Source organism: Rhinolophus hipposideros, assembly GCF_964194185.1.
Source record: "Rhinolophus hipposideros genome assembly, chromosome: 25".
Lineage (NCBI taxonomy): Eukaryota > Metazoa > Chordata > Mammalia > Chiroptera > Rhinolophidae > Rhinolophus > Rhinolophus hipposideros.
The window spans coordinates 21,604,698-21,624,651 of NC_138071.1; the positions used below are offsets into that span (position 1 = coordinate 21,604,698).

At 45.5% G+C, this 19,954-nt stretch overlaps 1 protein-coding gene across 4 annotated transcripts in view; it reads right to left on the minus strand.

The window, feature by feature from the left end:
* Nucleotides 1–19,954, minus strand: part of DENND2A (DENN domain containing 2A) — a 76,401-nt gene that overhangs the window by 36,489 nt on the left and 19,958 nt on the right. The window contains exons 2-5 of one of the 4 annotated variants that reach the window (XM_081038415.1): nt 19,122–19,223; nt 15,675–16,832; nt 5,543–5,670; nt 3,839–3,960 (exon numbers count right to left, since the gene is read on the minus strand). In XM_081038415.1, coding sequence (XP_080894541.1) covers nt 3,839–3,960; nt 5,543–5,670; nt 15,675–16,832; nt 19,122–19,195 — 1,482 coding nt within the window. In that variant the 5' untranslated portion in view covers nt 19,196–19,223. Of the gene's footprint in view, nt 1–3,838; nt 3,961–5,542; nt 5,671–15,674; nt 16,833–19,121; nt 19,502–19,954 lie in introns of those variants that run through there. The other 3 variants (XM_081038414.1, XM_081038417.1, XM_081038416.1) reach the window with 3 other exon arrangements.

Genomic DNA, 19,954 nt, shown 5'->3' on the forward strand with positions numbered 1-19,954 from the left:
ATACTGTCTCATGACAAGCACTCAACTCTGCAGCCACAGACAATATGTAAATGAGTCAGCATGGCTGTGTGTCAATAAAACTTTATTTACAAAACCAGACGACCAGCAGTAGGTTGCCAAACCTGAACTACAGTATAAAAGGTCATTCACTAGAGGACCCTAAGGACGATTGTGTCAGAGGTGGTCCAGAGAAGATTCCAGCTTTTGATCTGATCGGAGGGCCTCCCACCAAATGTCCTAATGATGACACGCCCAATCCCTGTGTCTCCACGGAGTGGCCTCACAGAGGCCCTCGCTCCATCACAGAGGCACACAGTTCTCCCTGACCCACAGGCTTCGGATTCACAACGGACTCAACAGAAGATCTGCAGAGTCCAAAAGAGAATAGCAGACAAGGACCCTCTTTTGAAACCTCTTGAGTTATTTTAAGAGACCAGGTATCATGGTCTCTGGCCAGGGGGCATCTTGCTGGAGAGGAGGGGGCTGCAAGGAAGCTGTGTGCCTCCCCAGGGGAGCTGACCGGGATTCAAGCCCAGGTTCTGTCACCCTTCTTGTCTGTGAACGTGGCTAGTGGTTTAACTCCTTCCTGTTCTCTACTGTCCCTGTCTTAGTGCCTCAGGAGACACCGACAGCCGGTCCTTGATATAAAATAGCCCATCTCCTCCTTACCGCTATTGCGACCTCATTCTTATTCTCTTGTACAGAGGCCACCCCCAGAAGTACTCACATGCCTTTCACACAAATAAACACAGTTGTTCATAGAGGCCCACAGGTACACGTATTGACATGCATGCACAGACACTCCCTTAAGTATACATACACAGAAACACAGGGAGACATGCATGTACATGACAACAATTGGGACTTTACACTAACGTAATGTAACAACATTACATTAAAATGACGGAATACTATTCAGGCAATAAAAATTGTTTTTAAAAAGAAATTAATGACATGGGGAAATACTCATGATAAATATATATAAAAGAGCAGCAAAACGGTTTATACAATATAATCCATATAATCTCAAATATGTTTTAATGAGCAAACACACACACGCACACACAGAGTGCAAGACAGTCTGGAAGGAGATAAATCAAAGTGTTAACAGTGGTTATCTCTGGGTGTTGGGATTACATGTAATTTTTTAAAAGACCTGTTACACACACACACACACACACACACACACAATCTATTATAGGAAAAAAGAAAATACAGGGGAGCAGGACCTTGCGCTGTGTGTTTGCAAGTGTTAGCGTCTGCCCCCAGCTGCACCTCTGCTCCTTTCTGAGGCAGGTCTGTCCCCCTGACCCTTCCCTCTCTACTGGGACTAGGCACAATCTAATTAAGTGAAAATCCCCAAAGGAGTCTTACGGCCTCTCCACTGCTGGTCGAGGAGGTCACCACAGAGGGACTGCTTCTGCAAGTTCGAAGGTCCCAGATGCAGCCCAGAGGTGGCAGATACTCTGTGAGCATTTGAGGAGCTCCATGGAGGAAGTGGGGAAGTCTGCACTGCCCCCCAGAATGGGGGCACAAAGCAGACGGCAGACACGAGAGAGCAGAGGAAGGAGCAGCCACACAGCCTGCGGCATCATGGCTGAGTCACGTGCCTGGACAACAGGGTTACTTTTCTGTGGGACAGCTGCCTCTGGACTCTGGGTTCTCTTGTTTAGCTAGTTTGGGGACAAGAGGACCTAGGTTTTTTTCTAGCCCAGCAGGAAGGGGAAGAAAGGGTTAACTAAGCCTTTGTGCCCTGGTGTTAGGGAAGCAGCTGCTCTGGGAGGGACGTTTTTTCATGGTTCCTAAGAGGCGAGGCGATGTAGTTCACTCCCCACACAAAGTGGAGAACAGGGTAGAGCTGCGTGGGACGCCAAGGGGACAGACTGGGGGGGACAGCCTTTCCTTCTTCTAAGCCAGCCTTACCCACTGTGGGGAATGAAGACTTCCTACATGTTGAAGACATCCATATTCCAACGCAAACACAAACAACTCATTTCAAAGGCAAGTAGATACTGTTAATGTTCAGTTGTCATGGATGATTCACGATGACACTCCTTTCCCCAGGGGTAGGAAAGAACAGCTAATTGGTTTGGGCGCATTTTGGAGCAATTGCTTTGGGTCTGTGAGCTCCCCCTTCATGGCTGGTTCTCCCTCAGCTTTCTCCAGGAAGACTGGTGACCACGATGCCCCAAGGCCTCCCGTGCAGACCCCACGCACCCGCCTGCCAGCCACACCGACCTCCAATGGAGCCCAGAGAGGACGATGGCTTCTTAGGTTCCTTTGAATGAGCTTTAACCTGACACTTGCAGCCTGGTTTTGGTCTTCCTTAATTGAATGTCTTCAACACCTGAACACTGTATAACAACTATTTATGGGAGACACCAAGAAACAGAACATATATATTTTCTGAGCTTGAGGAATTGCAATCTAGCTGGGGAGATATTTTTAAGATCTATTATATGACTTAAATCAGAATTCAAATCATCAAAGTAAGAGATGTCACAAGGCAGTATATACAATGTGGTGTGAAACGAATGCTTTAGCCCACTGAGTGTTACAGGCAAGCAGAGGAGAAGTCCCCAGGGTCTGGGATGGCCTGGAAGCTTCCAGAGCGAGGCATGATTGAAGAGAGCCTAAAGGACCGGGAGAGAGAGGTCCAGGCAAGCGCCAAGGGCAGAGGTAGAAATGACCCAGCACACGGGTGGGCAGATTATGGCCTCTGGGCTACATCTGGCCCACCACCTGTTTCCGTACAGGCCATGAACTAAGAATAGCTTCATTTTTGTTTTTTTAGGGAGGACGCAGCTTACAGTGGCCCATGTAGGGATCGAACTGGCAACCTTGGTGTTATCAGCACCACACTCTAATCAACTGAGCTAACTGGCCACCCCAAAAATAGCTTCATTTTTAAACGGCTAAAAAAAATAGTCTTTTATGGCAGGTAAAAATTATATAAAGTTCAAAATACGTGTCCATAAATAAAGTTTCACTGAAACACAGCTACACTCATTTGTTTGCATATTGTCTATGGCAGTGCTGAATAGTTACAATGGAGATGACACATTTACTCTCTGGCTCTTTAGAGAAAAAGTTTGCCAAGCCTGGGTCTATAACATCAGTGGGGCAGTCAGTAGGCTCTTGCTGGAGGGGAGCTTTTTGTATGTAGGATCTGTGGGAAATTAGGCAGTCATGGGTGCTCAGGGACCCATTATGAAGGAAATTTAATGCTCTGCTAAGGGATGTGAATTCAGTCCCATAGGCAATAGGTTGAAATTATCATGCACGTGAATATAGTTATATTACCTATACGTACATAATTCCAAAAGGTTCAAAAGGATATTCCGTTAAAAAAAAGCCAGTCTTCTATCCTGACCTCCAGGTGCTGAGATGATGGCACAGAGGTATTCACTTACTCATTCTTAGGTATCTTTACAGCAAGGACATATATGAGCTTACACATAGGTATATGCTCTCATTAAAACCCCTCACACATGGTGGCATGCTAGGGAAACACTGTTTCTGCACCACGCCTTTCAGTTGTGTTTTAGTTTTGTGGCAGGACATTCTTCTTCATGGCTGTGTAGTATGGCCACACACTATCTTGTTTACTCAGTGGGCAGGTTTCTGACCCAGAAGCTAAAGTGATACTTTAGGAAGCTGTGTTGAGCAGAGGGTTCCAGCACCAGAGGCAGGAAGGGTAGGCAGGCAGCTAAGGAACACCTGTGGCCAGCTGAAGTGCAGGTGGCCTGGCGTTCCAGCATGACCCAGAGCTCCAGGCTGCTCAAGGTCACAGTGTTGGGGAACCCTCACCCCCCAACACTCCCTTGGGGGCTCATACCTTGGTGGGCGTGTCAGGGATAGAAGAGGTGGGAGAACCAGGAAAGTTCAAGACGCACTTCTTCCCCAGGCAGCGACCATGTAATTCAACATCCTCATAAGGGTTTTCCTTCATTGGCGGGTCTGTGGTCGAAAGTAATGGGTCAGGAACTGGGAACGTTGAGAAGTTTTTCTCATTGGATCAACCTAACATCCTGGCCTCTCCAGTGGGGATATCTGACGCACTGTTATCCAGTCACCCTTAACTCTTTGTCATACACCCTGATTTTCACTGGGGTGATTCCCCACCTATCCCGTTCTTAGACGGATGAGATTAACTCCACTCTGGTTTCAGGGTTTTAGGCAATCGGAGTTTCCCGATCACTGCCTCAGTGACCAGTTCCAGGAAGGGCTCGCGATCTGGCGTCTAAGCCAGTCACGCATGGCATTCCTGGGCTCTGAAAGTGAGCGAGGGACCTAACCTGGTCTAGTCAGAGTGAACCTGGGGAACTTGCGAGTCACGGACTCTCCCTCCAGGGAGCTGAGGGCAGCCATCCTGGGGATCACGGACAACCCGCTGAGCATGGAGCTAAGCTGAGATACGAGGCACAAGGAAGACAAAGCCAGGTCTGGTCACATGAGCCAAACAACTCCCTTTGTTGTTTCAGCTGTAACTGACAGCTTCCCTGCCAGGTACGCACTGCTAAGAGAAGTCCAAATCTCATCCCCGCTTTGGATCTGGGAAGCCTACCGATTTGGCAGGAACCCATCTCCAGCAGCGTGGACACAGAAATTCCAATAGTTTATGGTGCAGTTCCAATAGCTCAGCTAAGTACATGCCCTCCCTCCTTGCCCATGCTTCCACCGACCACGGAGTTTCTTCTAGAAGTGACGAATACAATGTATGTATGTATGTGTGTACCTGCTCTTCCCGCCCCTTGCATGTGGACACCTATGATTTTCTCCCCCTTAGCGGCTCGTTTCTCCAGCCACCCCCAGCCCCATCCCCACCATCAAATGCTGGTCTGAGCTCACACCTCACTGAAGCTGTGATCCTCCCTAAAGACTATGTAACTCACCGAATCTAAAAGCCAACAAACGGAATCTGAGCTCCACTTTCGAATCCGAGAGAATTCTTCAGAGCTAGGCTAAAGTTACTTTTTCAGTTGGAGACATTCACTTTAGCCTGAATTTGGAGGCCCCGTGAACTGCCACACTCCTGCAGTGTCAGGAGTATGGCAGTCTTTAGTTTTCCTTCATTCCATAACTCCTACAGTTTAGTAGCATCACTTATAAGCCAGGTACTTTACATACCATCTCCTCTGGCCCTCAAACAACCCTGTACGGTGGGGTGGCGACCATCATCCTTAGCACACACACGAGGGAGCTGAGGAGTTCAGAGACATAACGCCACCAGCTCTATGTCATACAGCTAATAAGTAGCAGAGCCAAGACTCAATCACGGATACTGGGTCTCAAATGCTTCCCGCAGCACCTCACTAATCTCCTGGGCTGTTTATCACCAGCCCTTTCTCTCCCCTGCAGCCCCTTTTTCTCACATATTCCACCATGGGTCGCTCTTCTCATTCATGTGACTACATATGTCTCCGAGGGTTTGTGTGTGTGTGTAGCGGGGGGTGGGGGAAGCACACGCAGCCAGCGCCATGCCCTCTCCCCGCCTTCTCACAGGCAGACTCATGTCCGCACAGACACGCTGGCCTCTTACCTAGGATATCTTCATAGACGTTCTCCTCCGATAAAGTACGTGTCAGCCCCAGCTTAGTCTGCGCGTACCAGTCCACCCTGCTGTTCTCAGAGGAAGATTGCAGCAAGTCTTCAAACTCATAGGACTTTCTGGGTTGCACCAGGTGGGAGGGGAAAAAAGAAAAAGGCAAGAACTTGAATCAAATTAGGCGGGTTCAGACAACATATACCAAAAACGTTTTTTTCTTTATTGCAAAAATTTCTATTACTGAAATCAACTCTAGTTTTTGTAGGAAGGTGTCAAAATCCTCAGATATGAGATGTTGCTTTTACTTGAAAGAATGTTAATGCTATTATGCCAAGTAAAGCTATCAAAGTGTGTATATATATAGATAGATAGATAGATAGATAGATAGATACACACACACACACACACACACACATATATATACACATATTTTTTTCAAGCAAACATACACATGGAAATAAAAAAAGGGAAAGAAGTGAAATATACAGCTGCTATCTCAGGACTGAGGGGTGGCTCATGGCTTCTCTTCACTTGTACCTTGCTGGACTTCCAGATGTCCTACAGGGTTTGCAGAGCACAGGCTAATAATCAGAAAGGAGAAGTGGGGCCAGTTCAGAGCAGACCAGAGGCCTGGGTACCTCCTCCTTTCTCTCACCCAAGTTATTAGCACAATGAAACCCAGTGGCCATGAGATACCCCACCTCGCGCCTCAGAGATCTGTGCAAACGTGGCCGGGTCTCTGTCTGTGGCCTGGCTCATCTATGGCTTTCTACCACCCCCACCCCACCCTACATCCACACGCGTGGCCCCTGTTCTGACGCTGTTGATCATCATGTGAAATCCAGCCCAGCTCCACCTCTCTGTCACACACACTCAGCCTTGAGTTTCTATGATGTTTGTAACTTTACTGAACATTGGAGGTCCTGAGATGGGTCATATATGAAACACAGGAAACATCAGCCACCTCTCAGGTTCACTCCACCTGCCCCGTTTCCTTCTCTCTCTCCTTCTCCTTCTCCACAGGAACCAGAATTTCCCATCCCCAGCCGGAGCAGGACAGCCCGGCTCACTCAGGCACTAAAGACTCACCTTCCACTTCCAAGGAGACGTGCCAGGAATTTCTGCTCGACACACTTGGTCCCCCCTTGAATGGAATTACATGAACACGCAGGACCCCCATACTGACTAGGGCACTCCCCCATCTGCCCGTGACTCGGTCCTGGCCCTTCCCACCTCCTGCATGGGGTCACAGCTCTTCATGGCTCAGGAGTCGTGGCACTTCCCTCACGGTTTGTTCACACGTGTCTAGCACAGCGTTCTTGACATGCGAGACAGTAAACTGCAGCCGACTACGTAGAAAGGTCTAGTGCCTCTGCTCCTTCACCCACACTTCCAATCTCTCTCCGACCTCTGGGGAAAGTGCCCCACTGATGGCTCCAGGATTGAAACGCACCTGGATATGTGTATGCAGGATCCTTCATTCACAAGCCTTTTCACCTTGGATGGACCACTGCACTGGGCTGAAACTCAGTGTCCGGCCTTGTAAAATGGTAATTATCTCATAGGATTGTCCAGAGAGTAGAAAAGAGAATATGTATAAAGTCCTTAGCACCTGACCATCACTCAACAAATGTTAGCTATTACTATGACTGCCGTGGTACTTTTATTACACTTGTACAGCAAAGGTTTTACATGGAGCATTTGTTGTGTGGGAGGCACTGTGCTTAGGGTTCCACAAATAGAGAGTGACTAAAATAGGAGAGCTTACATTTGAGGGAGGCAGCCAGACAGACACAGCCAGCCCCAACACAGACAGAATACGAATGGTTAAGTTCAATGATGGAACAGAACAGGCTGCTGCACGTGAGACTCCCAAGCGGGGACTCAGTTTAGGTTACAGACGCATCAAGGAAGGCCTCAATGAGAAAGTCCTTCATTGAAGCTGAGACCTGAAGGATAAAAAGACCTTAGTCGGGGGAACAGCATTCCAAGAAGAGGGAAGGGCATGTGCGAAGGTCCGGTGGCTACAGAGAACCTGGTGCATTTGTGAAAAGGACAGCCAGTTAGCAAGGCTGGCCTGCAGGGGATAATGGCAGGGAGTGTCGGGCAAGGAGATGGCAGAACCAGGCAGAGGCCAGCTGCCTGCTTTCCAAACTTTGGGGATTTCTTGCATTTTAAAGCTTACCTTCTCTACTAGCTTCTTTCTCTGTCCTTAACCATGCACGGATTTACTCAGTCTTGAAAAACTTTCATTTGAAGCCATGACCCTTGTAGTTCTGCTATTTCTCACCTTTCCTGCCAATGTTTCTAACTGGGGAGAGGAGGAGAAACGGTCTGCGTATCAGTTTGCCACAGTTCATCTGGTTTTCTTTCCTTTACTCTCTCCACCTGGCATCTACATGCATCCCTTTTCCTAAACTGTCCCCTAAAGGTCACTAGTGAGTTTCTGCTAAAACCTAACCACTTTCTTGGCCCCCTCTTTTTTCAAAATGGCACCACTTTTCTTGACATGACACCTCCTGTTTCTACAGCGTAGCGCAGTGATGGTCACACTGCGACCCCGTGGCCCAGGGCTGGCGGGCCGTCTATTTGCAACCAGTCCTTGATAAGGTTAAGTACAGAAACTGAGAGTAAATGTTTAGAAACTTTCCAAGCAATTTGACAGAATTTTTTTTTTTTTTTTTTTTTGTTACCAGAGACTGGTACATTGTTGTCTTTTCTCATTTCATTTCTCTGGCAATTCTTTTTTATTGTATTTTGTTTTACAACAGCGTTGTTCGGCAAAGGCTTAGAAACAGAACACCCAGACTCTCCAGATGGTTTGGGAAACCCGGTACAACGCTGCCCTAACTCCACTTCTGATCTCAGACACCACTTCCTGTGGCATCAATGGCAGCCGCTGCTGCTTCCTCCTCTTTCTGGGCTGTGGGTGTTTCTGAAGGCTTTTCCTCTTCGGGCTCTACAGGTTAATATCTCCACATCTGAATTCATGGCCCCTTATCTGCACCCCGCCCTCTCTCCTTTATGTACTTGAACTTAGGGCAGGAGCACGAAGAAGGGCCAAGCTGGAAGCTTCCAGGCTAGGTGTCTATGGTTTGTCTATGGCCTTGACTCGGGCCTCGAGGCTGAAACTGTCATCTATGCACCATGGTTCTGACTTAATAACAAAAGCTCAAGCCCAAAAGGAGAGGCTACCAATCCGCGAGGCCCTTCGCCCTCCCCTTGAGGTGTCCAGCCAGGAGAGGAAGGATCTGGCTTCAGAGTTCTAGTAGATGGGGTGAGGGGGCGGGAAGCAGGTCTAGGCTGTTTTCTCTAGGATGGGAATGGGAGGTTCTGTGAACCCACCTTGAATAATTCCTAGTCCAGGTTGCCATTAGCCCAGGCTGGCATGAACCAGGCATCTGATCAGAGCCAGAGGGGTGGTGGTCTGTGGCCAGAGCAGAGTTAAATAACTGGCCTGGGGTGGGCCCCAGCTCCTGGGGTTCCCCAGGTGAGCTCATCAGATTACGTCAGCTAGCGTCTTCAGCACGCATGCTTCCTAGATGTGGTAGGGAAGATGCAAACTCTTCAATGAGACCACAGACTCATTCATTCAACAACACTGATTGGGCACCAACTAAAGGCTTTCCTTGGACCAGCACATTCAGACTTCACAACAACCTTGTGAAGAATTACTACTATTGTACACATTTTAGAGACGAGAAAACAGAGGCATAGTGAGGGTAGATAAATTGCTCCAGGTCGCATTGGGAGAAAGTGCTGGACCAGGGAGTGCAGTTGGAGATGGGTGCTCTGAACAACACAGGCATTGGGCAGTGTGTGTAAATAAGGCAACGCAGGGGAAAAGCTGCAGTCACAGCCCGCAAATTAAAACAGGACGGGTTTCCAGAGTTTGCTGTTAGGGACTTGAACTAACTCGACACACAAAACAGTGTTACACGTTACTGCGAATTACCCAGCAAGCCGTCTATTTCCCTCAGAATGTAAGTAAACTACGCTATGAAGAGAAGCTACAAACCCTCACAGAAAAAAGAGGGGACAGGCGGGGATTGCGTCCCTGGGAGCTGGGCAGTTTCTGTCAGGAAGCCCCACTCCTGGCAGCAGAGGGACAGACAGAGGTGGCCACTGCTTACAGGGAAAGCCTTGCCTGTCTGGAATTCGAGCATGGCCCTGGCTAAGCTTGGCCTTTTCTTTGATTTCAGAAAGGGGCTGCAGCTATGCCTTGCTTTGCCACGGACAGAGTTCTATAACTGGTTTTATTTTTTAAAAATCTCACTTGAGGTGACTATGAAGCAGTGTTTGCATAGGCCAAATTTTAAAAGGAAAATTTATGATAAAGTACTTATGAAATAATATCTGAATAGTTGAAATGTTTTAATGAGCGCCCTAACAATACAGATGTTTGCATGCGATATGATCTCTAAGTCCCAGAGGATGGCTCACTTACGTAGAGAGTATGTAACTCAATCTGGGTTATCTGCTGGGGTTTGTTGGGATGGGATTGGCCTGTATCCAAATAGCCGCTATCACACACCCTAGGATTTCAAGCCATAGTTTGGAAATTTTTTTATGATCCCTCTGTATTTCCAAGGACGAGAGGCTACTACAAGAGTTCAGCCAGAGTTGCCTTTGATTCCCAACACATAAAAGGTACCACCAGTCTAAACAGCATTAGAAGAGTGCCATTTTTAAAAATTACAAACTTCCTAAAAAAAAAACAAACAAAAAAAACTGGTTAGAAGTTGGTTAAACTCTTATTTAATTTGCAAAAGAATTCATCATGAGGTTTCTTAAATAGCAGCTTCATTTCTGTATGAAAATGCTGGTTTCCAGGTAACTAATTCCTACGTAGGAAGCCTGAAAGACCAAGAAACTATTAAATTAACATGCAAAATCAAGGAGAAATCAGAAATCTTTACAGACTCTCTTTCTAGACCAGTAGGAAAGAGTTCCAAATATAAAGTTTGATTTGTCATCATTATCTGTCGGTAACATTCTTGCAAGAATGGCTTTACACAGCTCGTCCCAGGCACTATTTCTAATCTGCATAAATACCTCCAAGGAATGTGAATCCTCTGGTTCTGGGGCTCAGGTAGGTGCTTTGGCTCCCCAAAGAGGAAAAATATGACAAAACAAACCACCCAATCACTTAGAGAAGTCTTTTCTATACAAAGATTTAACTTGGAAAGAAAAAGGTTTAAAAACTTTATGTATGAACGAGAGAAAGGAAATTTCAAGAGGCTAATGATAACCACATCTGAATTGGCTTCTCTCTCATTTAAACATTCCCACATTCGTTCCACATCCGGCCCACCTGTTTAGTAGGCGCCTTCTAAGGTCCCAGTGAGCTCACAGCTGGTGACGCAAAGGCAGGAAGTGTCCGCCTTCGGGGAGCTCACAGCCGGGTAAAGGGAGACAACCTCCTCTCACCCCAAGTTTGCTTCCTGAACCCTCAAGTTATCATGTAATTTGGGTGCTTCTCAGTTTTGGAAATGCTGGAATGATCCCATGGGGTCCACTGGAGTTTTCTGAGGTGGGTTACAATTTATGTAATATCCAAATTTCAGAAACCGATGTCAAACACTGTGACTTCAAGTAGTATTTTGAATGTTATTTGTGACTTTTGCATATTTTTGTGAGTGAAATACTAACTTAAGAGGTCGTCCTGCATCTCCATTTGGATGACGCATAGAAATCTCAAAATTAACAGATCCAAGATTGAATTCATACTCTCACACCCCCCTCCCCGACAAGGACCAGCGCTTCTTCCAGTGCTGCCATCTCAGCAAAGGCCATTACTATCCATCCGAATATTTATTTATGACTTACATCCTGTCCAAATCTCCATCTCTCCTAATGCCCACTTCTAACCAATCAACAAGGGTTCTAACCTGCAAAGGACTCCTGGAACCCACCCACGTCTCTCCATACCCACCGCAGTCACACCACAAGGTAACCCCAATACCTCCTCGCTCGCCCTCTCACCCTCAACGACCCATGCTGCTGCTGGTACCCTTTCCCGTTTCCATGCTGCAGAGCAGGTCATGTCTCTGTCCTTAAAGCTTTTCAAACGCTTCCGATTCCTCTTAGGTAACAGGCCCAACTCCGTGCCTGGTCCCCAGGGCTCGCCCAGAGCTTGGCTCTCGAAGACGTGCAGGCTCACGGCCTTCTTGAACCCCAGGTCTCAGTCTCACTTCCTCTCCAGGCTGTCCCTGTTTCCATGACAGGCTAACTACCCCTGCTGAACATTTCCATAGCACCAAGGTTACATAACGAGTTGTGACTTTAAACATTCAGTTTTTAGACACAGTAGTTCAAGTTACCTCATGGATGTCATGTTAACTAAGATAGATTCATAACTACCGGGACAGACCCCAGCATGGCTGGGAAGTGAACTTTAGCTACTAAACTAATGAGAGCTGAGGGCTGCTGCCCAGCCAGAGAGCTACGGGGATCCCTATTAATTCCACAGGAGATGGAAAGCACGCAGTCACTAACAGCACAGTCTGATTTCACAGCCATATGATGACCGAGGCTTCACGTCCTCAGGAAGTTCTGAAAGTCTTATGCTAAAACCCCAAGGAAAGGCTGAAGCTACATAATGCCAAAACCATCAGTTGAACAAATTTTGGTCAATGTAGTTATTTGAGTTCATAAAGATCTAAACACTCCGTCCTATGAGCAAATTAAACTAAACTAAAAAACCTGAATTCAAGTTAAATCCTTTTGGGTGGATGGATACATGTGTTTCAGGGTGCTGCTTATACTTAAAAAAATAGTAACTTTCCTTTTTAAATGTCGGCCTTCAGGCATTCCTGCCAAAGTTATTAAATGCACGCCATAAAACATACATAACCAAGTTAATGCTGCTGTAGGAACCTTATCTTTGGAATTTCCTGACATTTGAGGGTCTCTCATTTTCCATTTTAGGATTGAAGGCCTAAGTCCTTGCATTTAATTTCCTGGGGCTTTAGAGAAATGAAGAAAGAAGAGAGAAGAAAGGGAAGAAAGAAGGGAAGGAGAAAAGGAGGAAGGGAAGGCAGAAAGGGGAAAGAAAAGGGAAGGCAAATATAAGGAGAGAGAAAGAAAACTACATTTTTTCAAAATGAGTATCTGAATTCACTGGTTTGGCTGTTGCTGAGGAGCACTAATCGGCCTATGAAAATAAGCTGAATATATTCTCTAATGCACACAGCCTGGCTGTGTAATTCTAAACCTTCATAACCTCAAAATCCTTAATCATTTCTTTCTTCAATCTTGGCTTGGCTTTCCTGCCTCAGAGAGGGCAGTAAGTGTGCCAAATTCAGAGCTGAGCTTTTTTTTTCATCCTCTCTCTCTTTTTTTTTTTTTTTTAGAGATAGGACCACTAGAAAGAGCTCACTTTATTTTTTAAGAGCAGAAAGTGAACATCTTGCCCTAATTACCCACCTTGTACTATTTTAAACAAAACAAAAAATCCAAAGCCCAAATTCTTAAAACACAGCTGATGCAACCATATTCAAACTGGCCAAGAAAAATTTCATCGTTGGACTGAAACTAAGTAACTTTAGCTGGTTTTAAAGAAAACGCTGGAAGACTGAAAAGAGCAGATGGTAGCTAAGGGAGAAAAGATAATGGGAATAACTATTCACCAGGTTGATCTGTCTGCCCCGTGATGACACAGATGAAAGATTCCAGGTTCCCAGAATCCACCTGCCCTTGGGAGGGTTGGGTTCTTTGGAGGAACAGCCCAGAAAGGGCATGGAAGAGCTGCAGTTAGGAAGCACGGGGGACAGGGGCAAAAAGCCACCAGAGTATGTGGAGCCCTGGGCTTGGCACTCGTTTGGGAAAGGATGCAGGACTGGAGATGGACTCCAACTTTCTCAGAACGTGAGGAAGGAATTCTCGAAATTCTTCTGCAGATCTCGCTGATACCAAAGCCTGATAAAGATAGTACAATAAATACCACGTCTAGATCTGTCCCATTTATGGAATGCTGAGACAAAAATCTTAAAATATCAGCAAATAGAATTTAGTAGGACATTAAAAGAATAATAAAACAGGACCGAATGGGAGTTCACCCCCAAAATGTAAGGATGGATTAATATTAGGATAGAAATTCACCATTAATAGGTCAAAGGAGAACCACAGGGTTGTATCAAGTTGCCAAAAAGGAATTTGACAAAATCTAATATCCAATCCTAATTTTTAAAACTCTTAGTAAAATAAGAAATAAATATAAATGAACACTACTTTGATAACATTCAAATATATGTTATCAGACAAGGGTGCTTAAAGAGTGAGACACAGAAACATTACCATTAAAGTTAGAGGAGAGATAAGGCTGCCCACTGCTCTCAGCCCTAGTATTTAATACTGTTCTGAAAGTATTATCCAGTGCAATTCAGTCAGAGAAAGAATTAGAAGGTATAAATTAAAAAGAAAAAGGTAAAACGAGAATTCTTTGCAGACAACATGCTTATATACTTAGAAAAGTCCAAGAAAATCAACTTGACTAATTATTAGAAACAATAAGAAATTTCTCTAAGGTGTCTTTTAAAAGAATAATAGAAAAAAATAAATAGCTTTCTCAAATACAAAGACCAAGTAATGAAAAAAGAGAGGACATTAACAATGGCAACAAAAGATAAAATACTTCAGGATAAACTTAGCAAATGCATAGAAATCCAATTAAAAAACTAACATATATTCTGTGTATGTGAAATTTGCTAGTGATATACAGAACATTTAGAAAACTACATGCAAGAACAGTCAAGACATTTTTGAAAAAGGAGAATGAGGAAATAAGAGGTTTATAATTGTTAAATAGGAGACCAAATGGTGATTGTTATATGACATGATGATGTACGCAGGATGTCCAAAAGGACCAACTGACTATTAGCAACAATAAGAAATTTTCGCAAGGTCAACTAGATATAAAAACACATTTTGAAGTTAAAATAATGAAAACAACTTGTTACTGGAAAAAAAATACATACATTAATTAATTAGACAAAAGAGAGCCCGAAAAACAAAACAAAACCCAGTTAACATTTATTGAGCATTTACTATATCCCAGGCTCTGTTTTAACTTATGGTTTATACATATTTATTCAAATAATCTTCACAACAAACCTATGAAGTGGTTACTATGATTGTCACTGTTTTACAGATAAGTAAAATGAGGCCAAATTTAGCAGCTTGTCCAATGTCACACAAGCTAGTAGCAGAACTAGTGACTACTCTGGCTCTGGAGCGTTCTTTAGTGCTACATACTGCTCATCACAGCATTATCTGTAAACAGGAAACAACCTAAGTGTCTATCAGTAGGGGAATAGCTAAATAAAATATGGTCGAGCCACATGATGTAAGGAATGTTAAAAAAAAAAAAAAGAAGGTGGGGAAGAAAAAAGGAAGCTAGTAACATTGATTGAAACATTTTAATGATATCCCAAGTAAAAAACAAAAGACTATTACGATTTAATTTTTGAAAGGATATAATTTTTATATACTATAAATATACATATATAAAATTCTAGAATATATAAATCTTCTTCCCCTGGAAGAGAAAATCAGAAATTATATTCTTTGCAGCCAAAAGAATCCTACCTGACAGACTATGGTGAGTGGGGGAGAGACATGGCCTAATTTATATTTCTAAAAGATTCCCCTGCCCACTGAGGGAGAAATATACTGGGTGGATCCAAGAAGACTAAGGTGGGAGCAGCGGATGAGATGTAATCAGATTCAAGACAACATTTAAAACGAGAACCGAAGGACCTGCTGAGGAATTAGACAGGAGGGCGTGAAAAAGAGAGGAATCAGAGATGGGCCTGAGGCTTCTGGCCCAAGCAAAACGAAGGCTGATGTCATTTAACAAGATGGCAATTATTCTGAGAGGAGATGCTCAGTGATGGCCTGGATTGAGAGTTTAGGTTTGGACACGTTACATCCAAACTATTAGATAACCAAGCAGGAGATGACTGCAAACCTGAGGCATCGTTTCCCAGGTTTGATCAATAAATCATCTTAAGCTATGGAGTCTTGACTAACTACAAGATTGATCTGTTTCTGAAAATGAATAATTAGGCTGAGAACAGACAGCTGTGATGGGGCATAAACCACTCACGCAGTGGCCGCCTCCTACCTGTGGTCCGCACTGGGTTTCGGTCTCCCGGTCCACAGTCTTCTGTTCACAGAGGCGGGTGGGGGAGAGGAGGGCAGGGGCGGGGGAGGCAGAGAGGGCAGAGGAGGCAGGTTCCTTCTATCTTTCCTGAAGCCGACGCCTGCTTTCCCATCCTTGTCCCCTTCTCCATCGTGTTTGAACGTCCTCCGCGGTTTGGGCAGGGGGTTGATGAAGGGTTTTGAGGGGAAGCCCCTGTATACACTCTCCAGGCTCTGGTCCCAGGGCCTTCCGCACGAGCCTCGCCTCCCCTCCGAAGGCCCAAGGGCGGGCTCCCTGGCTTCCAGATCCAAGTGGTGGGATCTGACTTCTGAGCCACTCGCGCCCCCACGGTTCTCAGGGAGGGTGGGCCCGTCCTCGGCCTTGTCTGGCAGGCAGTGCAGGGAGTAACACGTCCCTGGTAACTGGGGATCCAACCCTGCCGACCCATCCTTCAGAGCCTGCTCAAGTTTCTTGACCTGCTTCAGCACAGACAGGTTAGCATTCTGAAAGCGCTGTTTGCCAAGCCTCGGCTCCCGGCCTCTGCCCGAGCTGGGAGCCAGCTCCCTGGCTGGCTGGCTGCCGTCGAGCCTCCGCCCTGCGTCCTGTCCCCCGACATCCACTGCCCCTTTATTCCGCTCGTTCTCTTTGCTCTCTGCGTCCGGCCTCGTTCCATTCTGAGCCTCCGTGACCCGAGTCCTCACACCTTCGCTACCTCTCTTCATCACACAGGGCGGCAGGTAATCCTCTTGCCCGTCTGCTTTCCTGCCAGGTGCAGGCGCTGGAGTGGGCGACTCCTTTTTCCCCTCCCATTCTGATATCTTGTCCTTTATGCTGAGGGACACGTGCCGGGCCCCGCCGCGGGCAGGAGGGCAGGAGTTGGGAATGCCGCCGAGCGGCCTCCTGCCAGTCCCGCTGGCTTCTTTGGCACTGAGCTCTGAAGCGGGGTCGCTGATGATAATATTAGAGCTCCACATGTTCCGGTGAAAACAGTCTACTCTTGACTCAAGCATCAGGTTAAGGAGACTTCCCAGCGGGCTCCTTCGGAGGGGTGAGTCCTGAGCAGTCTCTAGGAAAGGAAAGGAAGACCTAAATGGCTGCCTTCGAGGGTCTTCCCCAGCCTTTGGACCTTCCACCTTGACCCTAAACAAGAAAGACAAACACTGGGTGAGGGACTCTTGGTTACTGTTCTTGGCTGGTCATAGAGATTTGCTAGAACTCAGATGTAAATGTCATATGCTAATTGCAAATCACAAACACTGAAACCACCATGAAAAAAAATCACTTAATGTTTTTCTTGGGAAGACAGCATGATGGAACGAAAGGAGTGATTGGATTTTGACGTCCAGTAGACTTGTGTTTAAATCCTAATTCAATCACTGACCAGTTTTGTGATCTTGGGCCAGTTGCTTAACTACTCTAAATCTCAGTTTTCTCATCTATCAAATGGGACTACTACTAATAATACTTATCTGACAGGGTGACTATAAACATTCAGTGAGCCATCCCACACAAAGCATCTTGCATGTCCTGAGTGTCCAAGAAGTGGCGGTTATCATTATTGTTAGCTTTTTCCCTGATGAAAATACGAGAAATGTCATGAGAGAAAAGATTACATAGTCGAAATTTCCTCTGCTTCTGTAATCAATGGATGGGCCTTTGTAACAACTATTTAAAAATGAAATCAGTGCCGTAAGTTATGAAGTTTTTGCTAATTCTGGGCTTGATAAATTGTCCTGATTTGAATGGGTAATGACACAGCGATTGGTTGGATTTGAATCGAACTTCCTCTGGAATGTGAGCCCACTAGACTGGTCTCTCTCTGAGGACGGGGATTGTTTTGTTTTGTTTTAAATTCCGCCTGTTTTGGCGACTGCTGCATGCCTAGCACATGGAACCATACCTGGCAGAGTAAATCTTTGTTGCTTGAATGAATGAGTGAATCAACAAGAAGATGCAGATTTCATGTGTGGCCTGTACTGTCAAATACGTAGCCGCCAGCCATATATGTGGCTACTTAAACTGAAATCAAATTAAGGCTTCAGTTCTTTAGTTGTAACAGCCACATGTCAAGCCACATCTCAGTTGCAGTAGCCCCGTGTGGCCAATGGTTACTGTTGGTGGAGCAGAACCTTCCCATCTTTGCAGGAAGTTCTGGCCTAGAAGGTACGGGTGGGGATATACGCCTCCAAGAATGATTCCAGGAGGTTAGTTTCTACCGTGACGATGCTAACAATTATTTTGAAAGAAAAACAATTTTAAGCCAGTCTGAAGAGAATGAGAGTATCTGTGTTTTGAAATGTTAACACTTTCTTCCACCAGCACCCGGTCATGGCTGAACACAAGTGACCTTAGATGCCAAGATTAGCAAACAGGCACGGACCAAGTTCGTGGTGCACATTTCCTGAATACATAGATCTGACAACAGAGGGATTCTGAAACTCCGGTTAAGGTTCACACAATTCGTGCATCCTGTTACTGTTTAGCTTTCTATTCCAAACGTAAATTGTTTTGCTGCTGTTGGTTGCTCGGTATAAATGAGAAACTCGTGAAATGGCAAACACATTTTTATATGTTAAATATGGCTACCAAAGCAGAATTCCTTGTTTGAATGAACAATTAGCATGCATAACAGAGCGCTTACAGAAAAAGAACACGTTTTTTAATCGTCCTGTCACCACTGAGGACACTAGTGTGAATTCAGATTTGAGGCAGAATCAGAATTAGTTTGTTGATCGTTCACGGAGCGTTCAGAAGGCAGAAGTTAAAGTCCTTGCTTTGACGGTACTAGTAGTAGCAACATGACGAGAGGACAGATACATGAAAACACTGTTCAGGTTTAGTTTAGTGACAAATGCTTAGTGACAAATGATGATATAATATATAACCATTAATATCATATGTACTTTTAAACACGTGATAGTAGGTAAATACACAGTTTTAGAGTCAGAGGGACGTGGGTCTGAATCTTGGCTTCCTTTTTTTTTTCATCTTAAAATAAGATCCCTATCTCCTTTCTCTAGATTGGAACTGTAGGAGCACAGAGGCCTAATTTATCTTGCTAGCTGAGCCCAGTACTTAGTAGGTAGTCATTAACTATTTATTAAATGAATGAATGGATGAGTTAATGTATGTAATGTACCCAGAGTACAGCACACATTATAAGTCTTGATACTGGTAAGTGGTAACTGGTGTTACTGTAACGATTATCGTTGTTGTCTAATAAGAGTCCAAACCTCTGGCATGATTTCACCATCACTGAGGTCCTATCTAAAAACCCAAGAGGACGGCAGCCGGATGGCTCAGCTGGTTAGAGTGCGAACTTTTAACAGGTTAGAGTGAGATGAAGGAAGTGTGGTTAGTGAGGAGGGAACAGAAGAAGGCTGAGGGTCTGCGCCAACTGCTGCACTCTCCCGGGAGAAGAGTTCTTACTTGTCAGCCAATTTGTAGCTCGGGTTTTCAGTCTGGCTGTGTCTGCCGTTGGCCAGCCTGTACACTGTCATCATGTCAGCACGGAGAGGCGCTCCAAGTTGTCTGGGGGGACAAGGACGCACATTCAGTGAGCCACGACAGCCAATCGGGGCCCACACCCCACGCTGTTTACCCTGGATGGAGCGCATCCAGGAGTGGCGGGTAACAGGGCGGCACCATTCAGAAACCCTGACGCAGGAGGGGCGCAAGGGCACAGAATCCTGAGATTCTGAATCCATCCAGATTCAGACCCCAGGACAAACCTCTTCTCGTGTGCATATGTGTGTATTAAAGTCACCAAACATTTCCAGAAAACACATAACCTTAGAAAGCAAGACATAACCAGCTCAAAATGGAGGCCTCACTCACTTAAAACAAACTGAAGTCACCTTTACCTAGTGTTGCCTGGTTAAGTGGTTCTGCAGGTTGTGAACCCTCTGTAGTTATGGATGTCTTTGTCTCTAATTGCCTGGCTGAAAGTAGGTTTAAGAAATGTATTTGGCTTCTATAGAAAAAAGAAAAAGAAAAGAAAAACGTAAATACCAGCGTAACCCGATCATTTTTCAGACTCTCTGAGAATCCATGATGAGTTAACAGCCATCAAAGAAGAGAAGAGCTGTTATTTTATTTGAAACAAGAAATAAACCACCCACCAAAATGTTAATATACACACAGAGGTACTCTCCTCTGCTGCTGGCTCCAATGGCGGGCGTACACCCACTGTCCTTGGCTCAGGTTGGGCATGGGGAGCCCCTCCAGGTGGCTCCAAACCCAAGAGGAGGAACTGCCTAGCC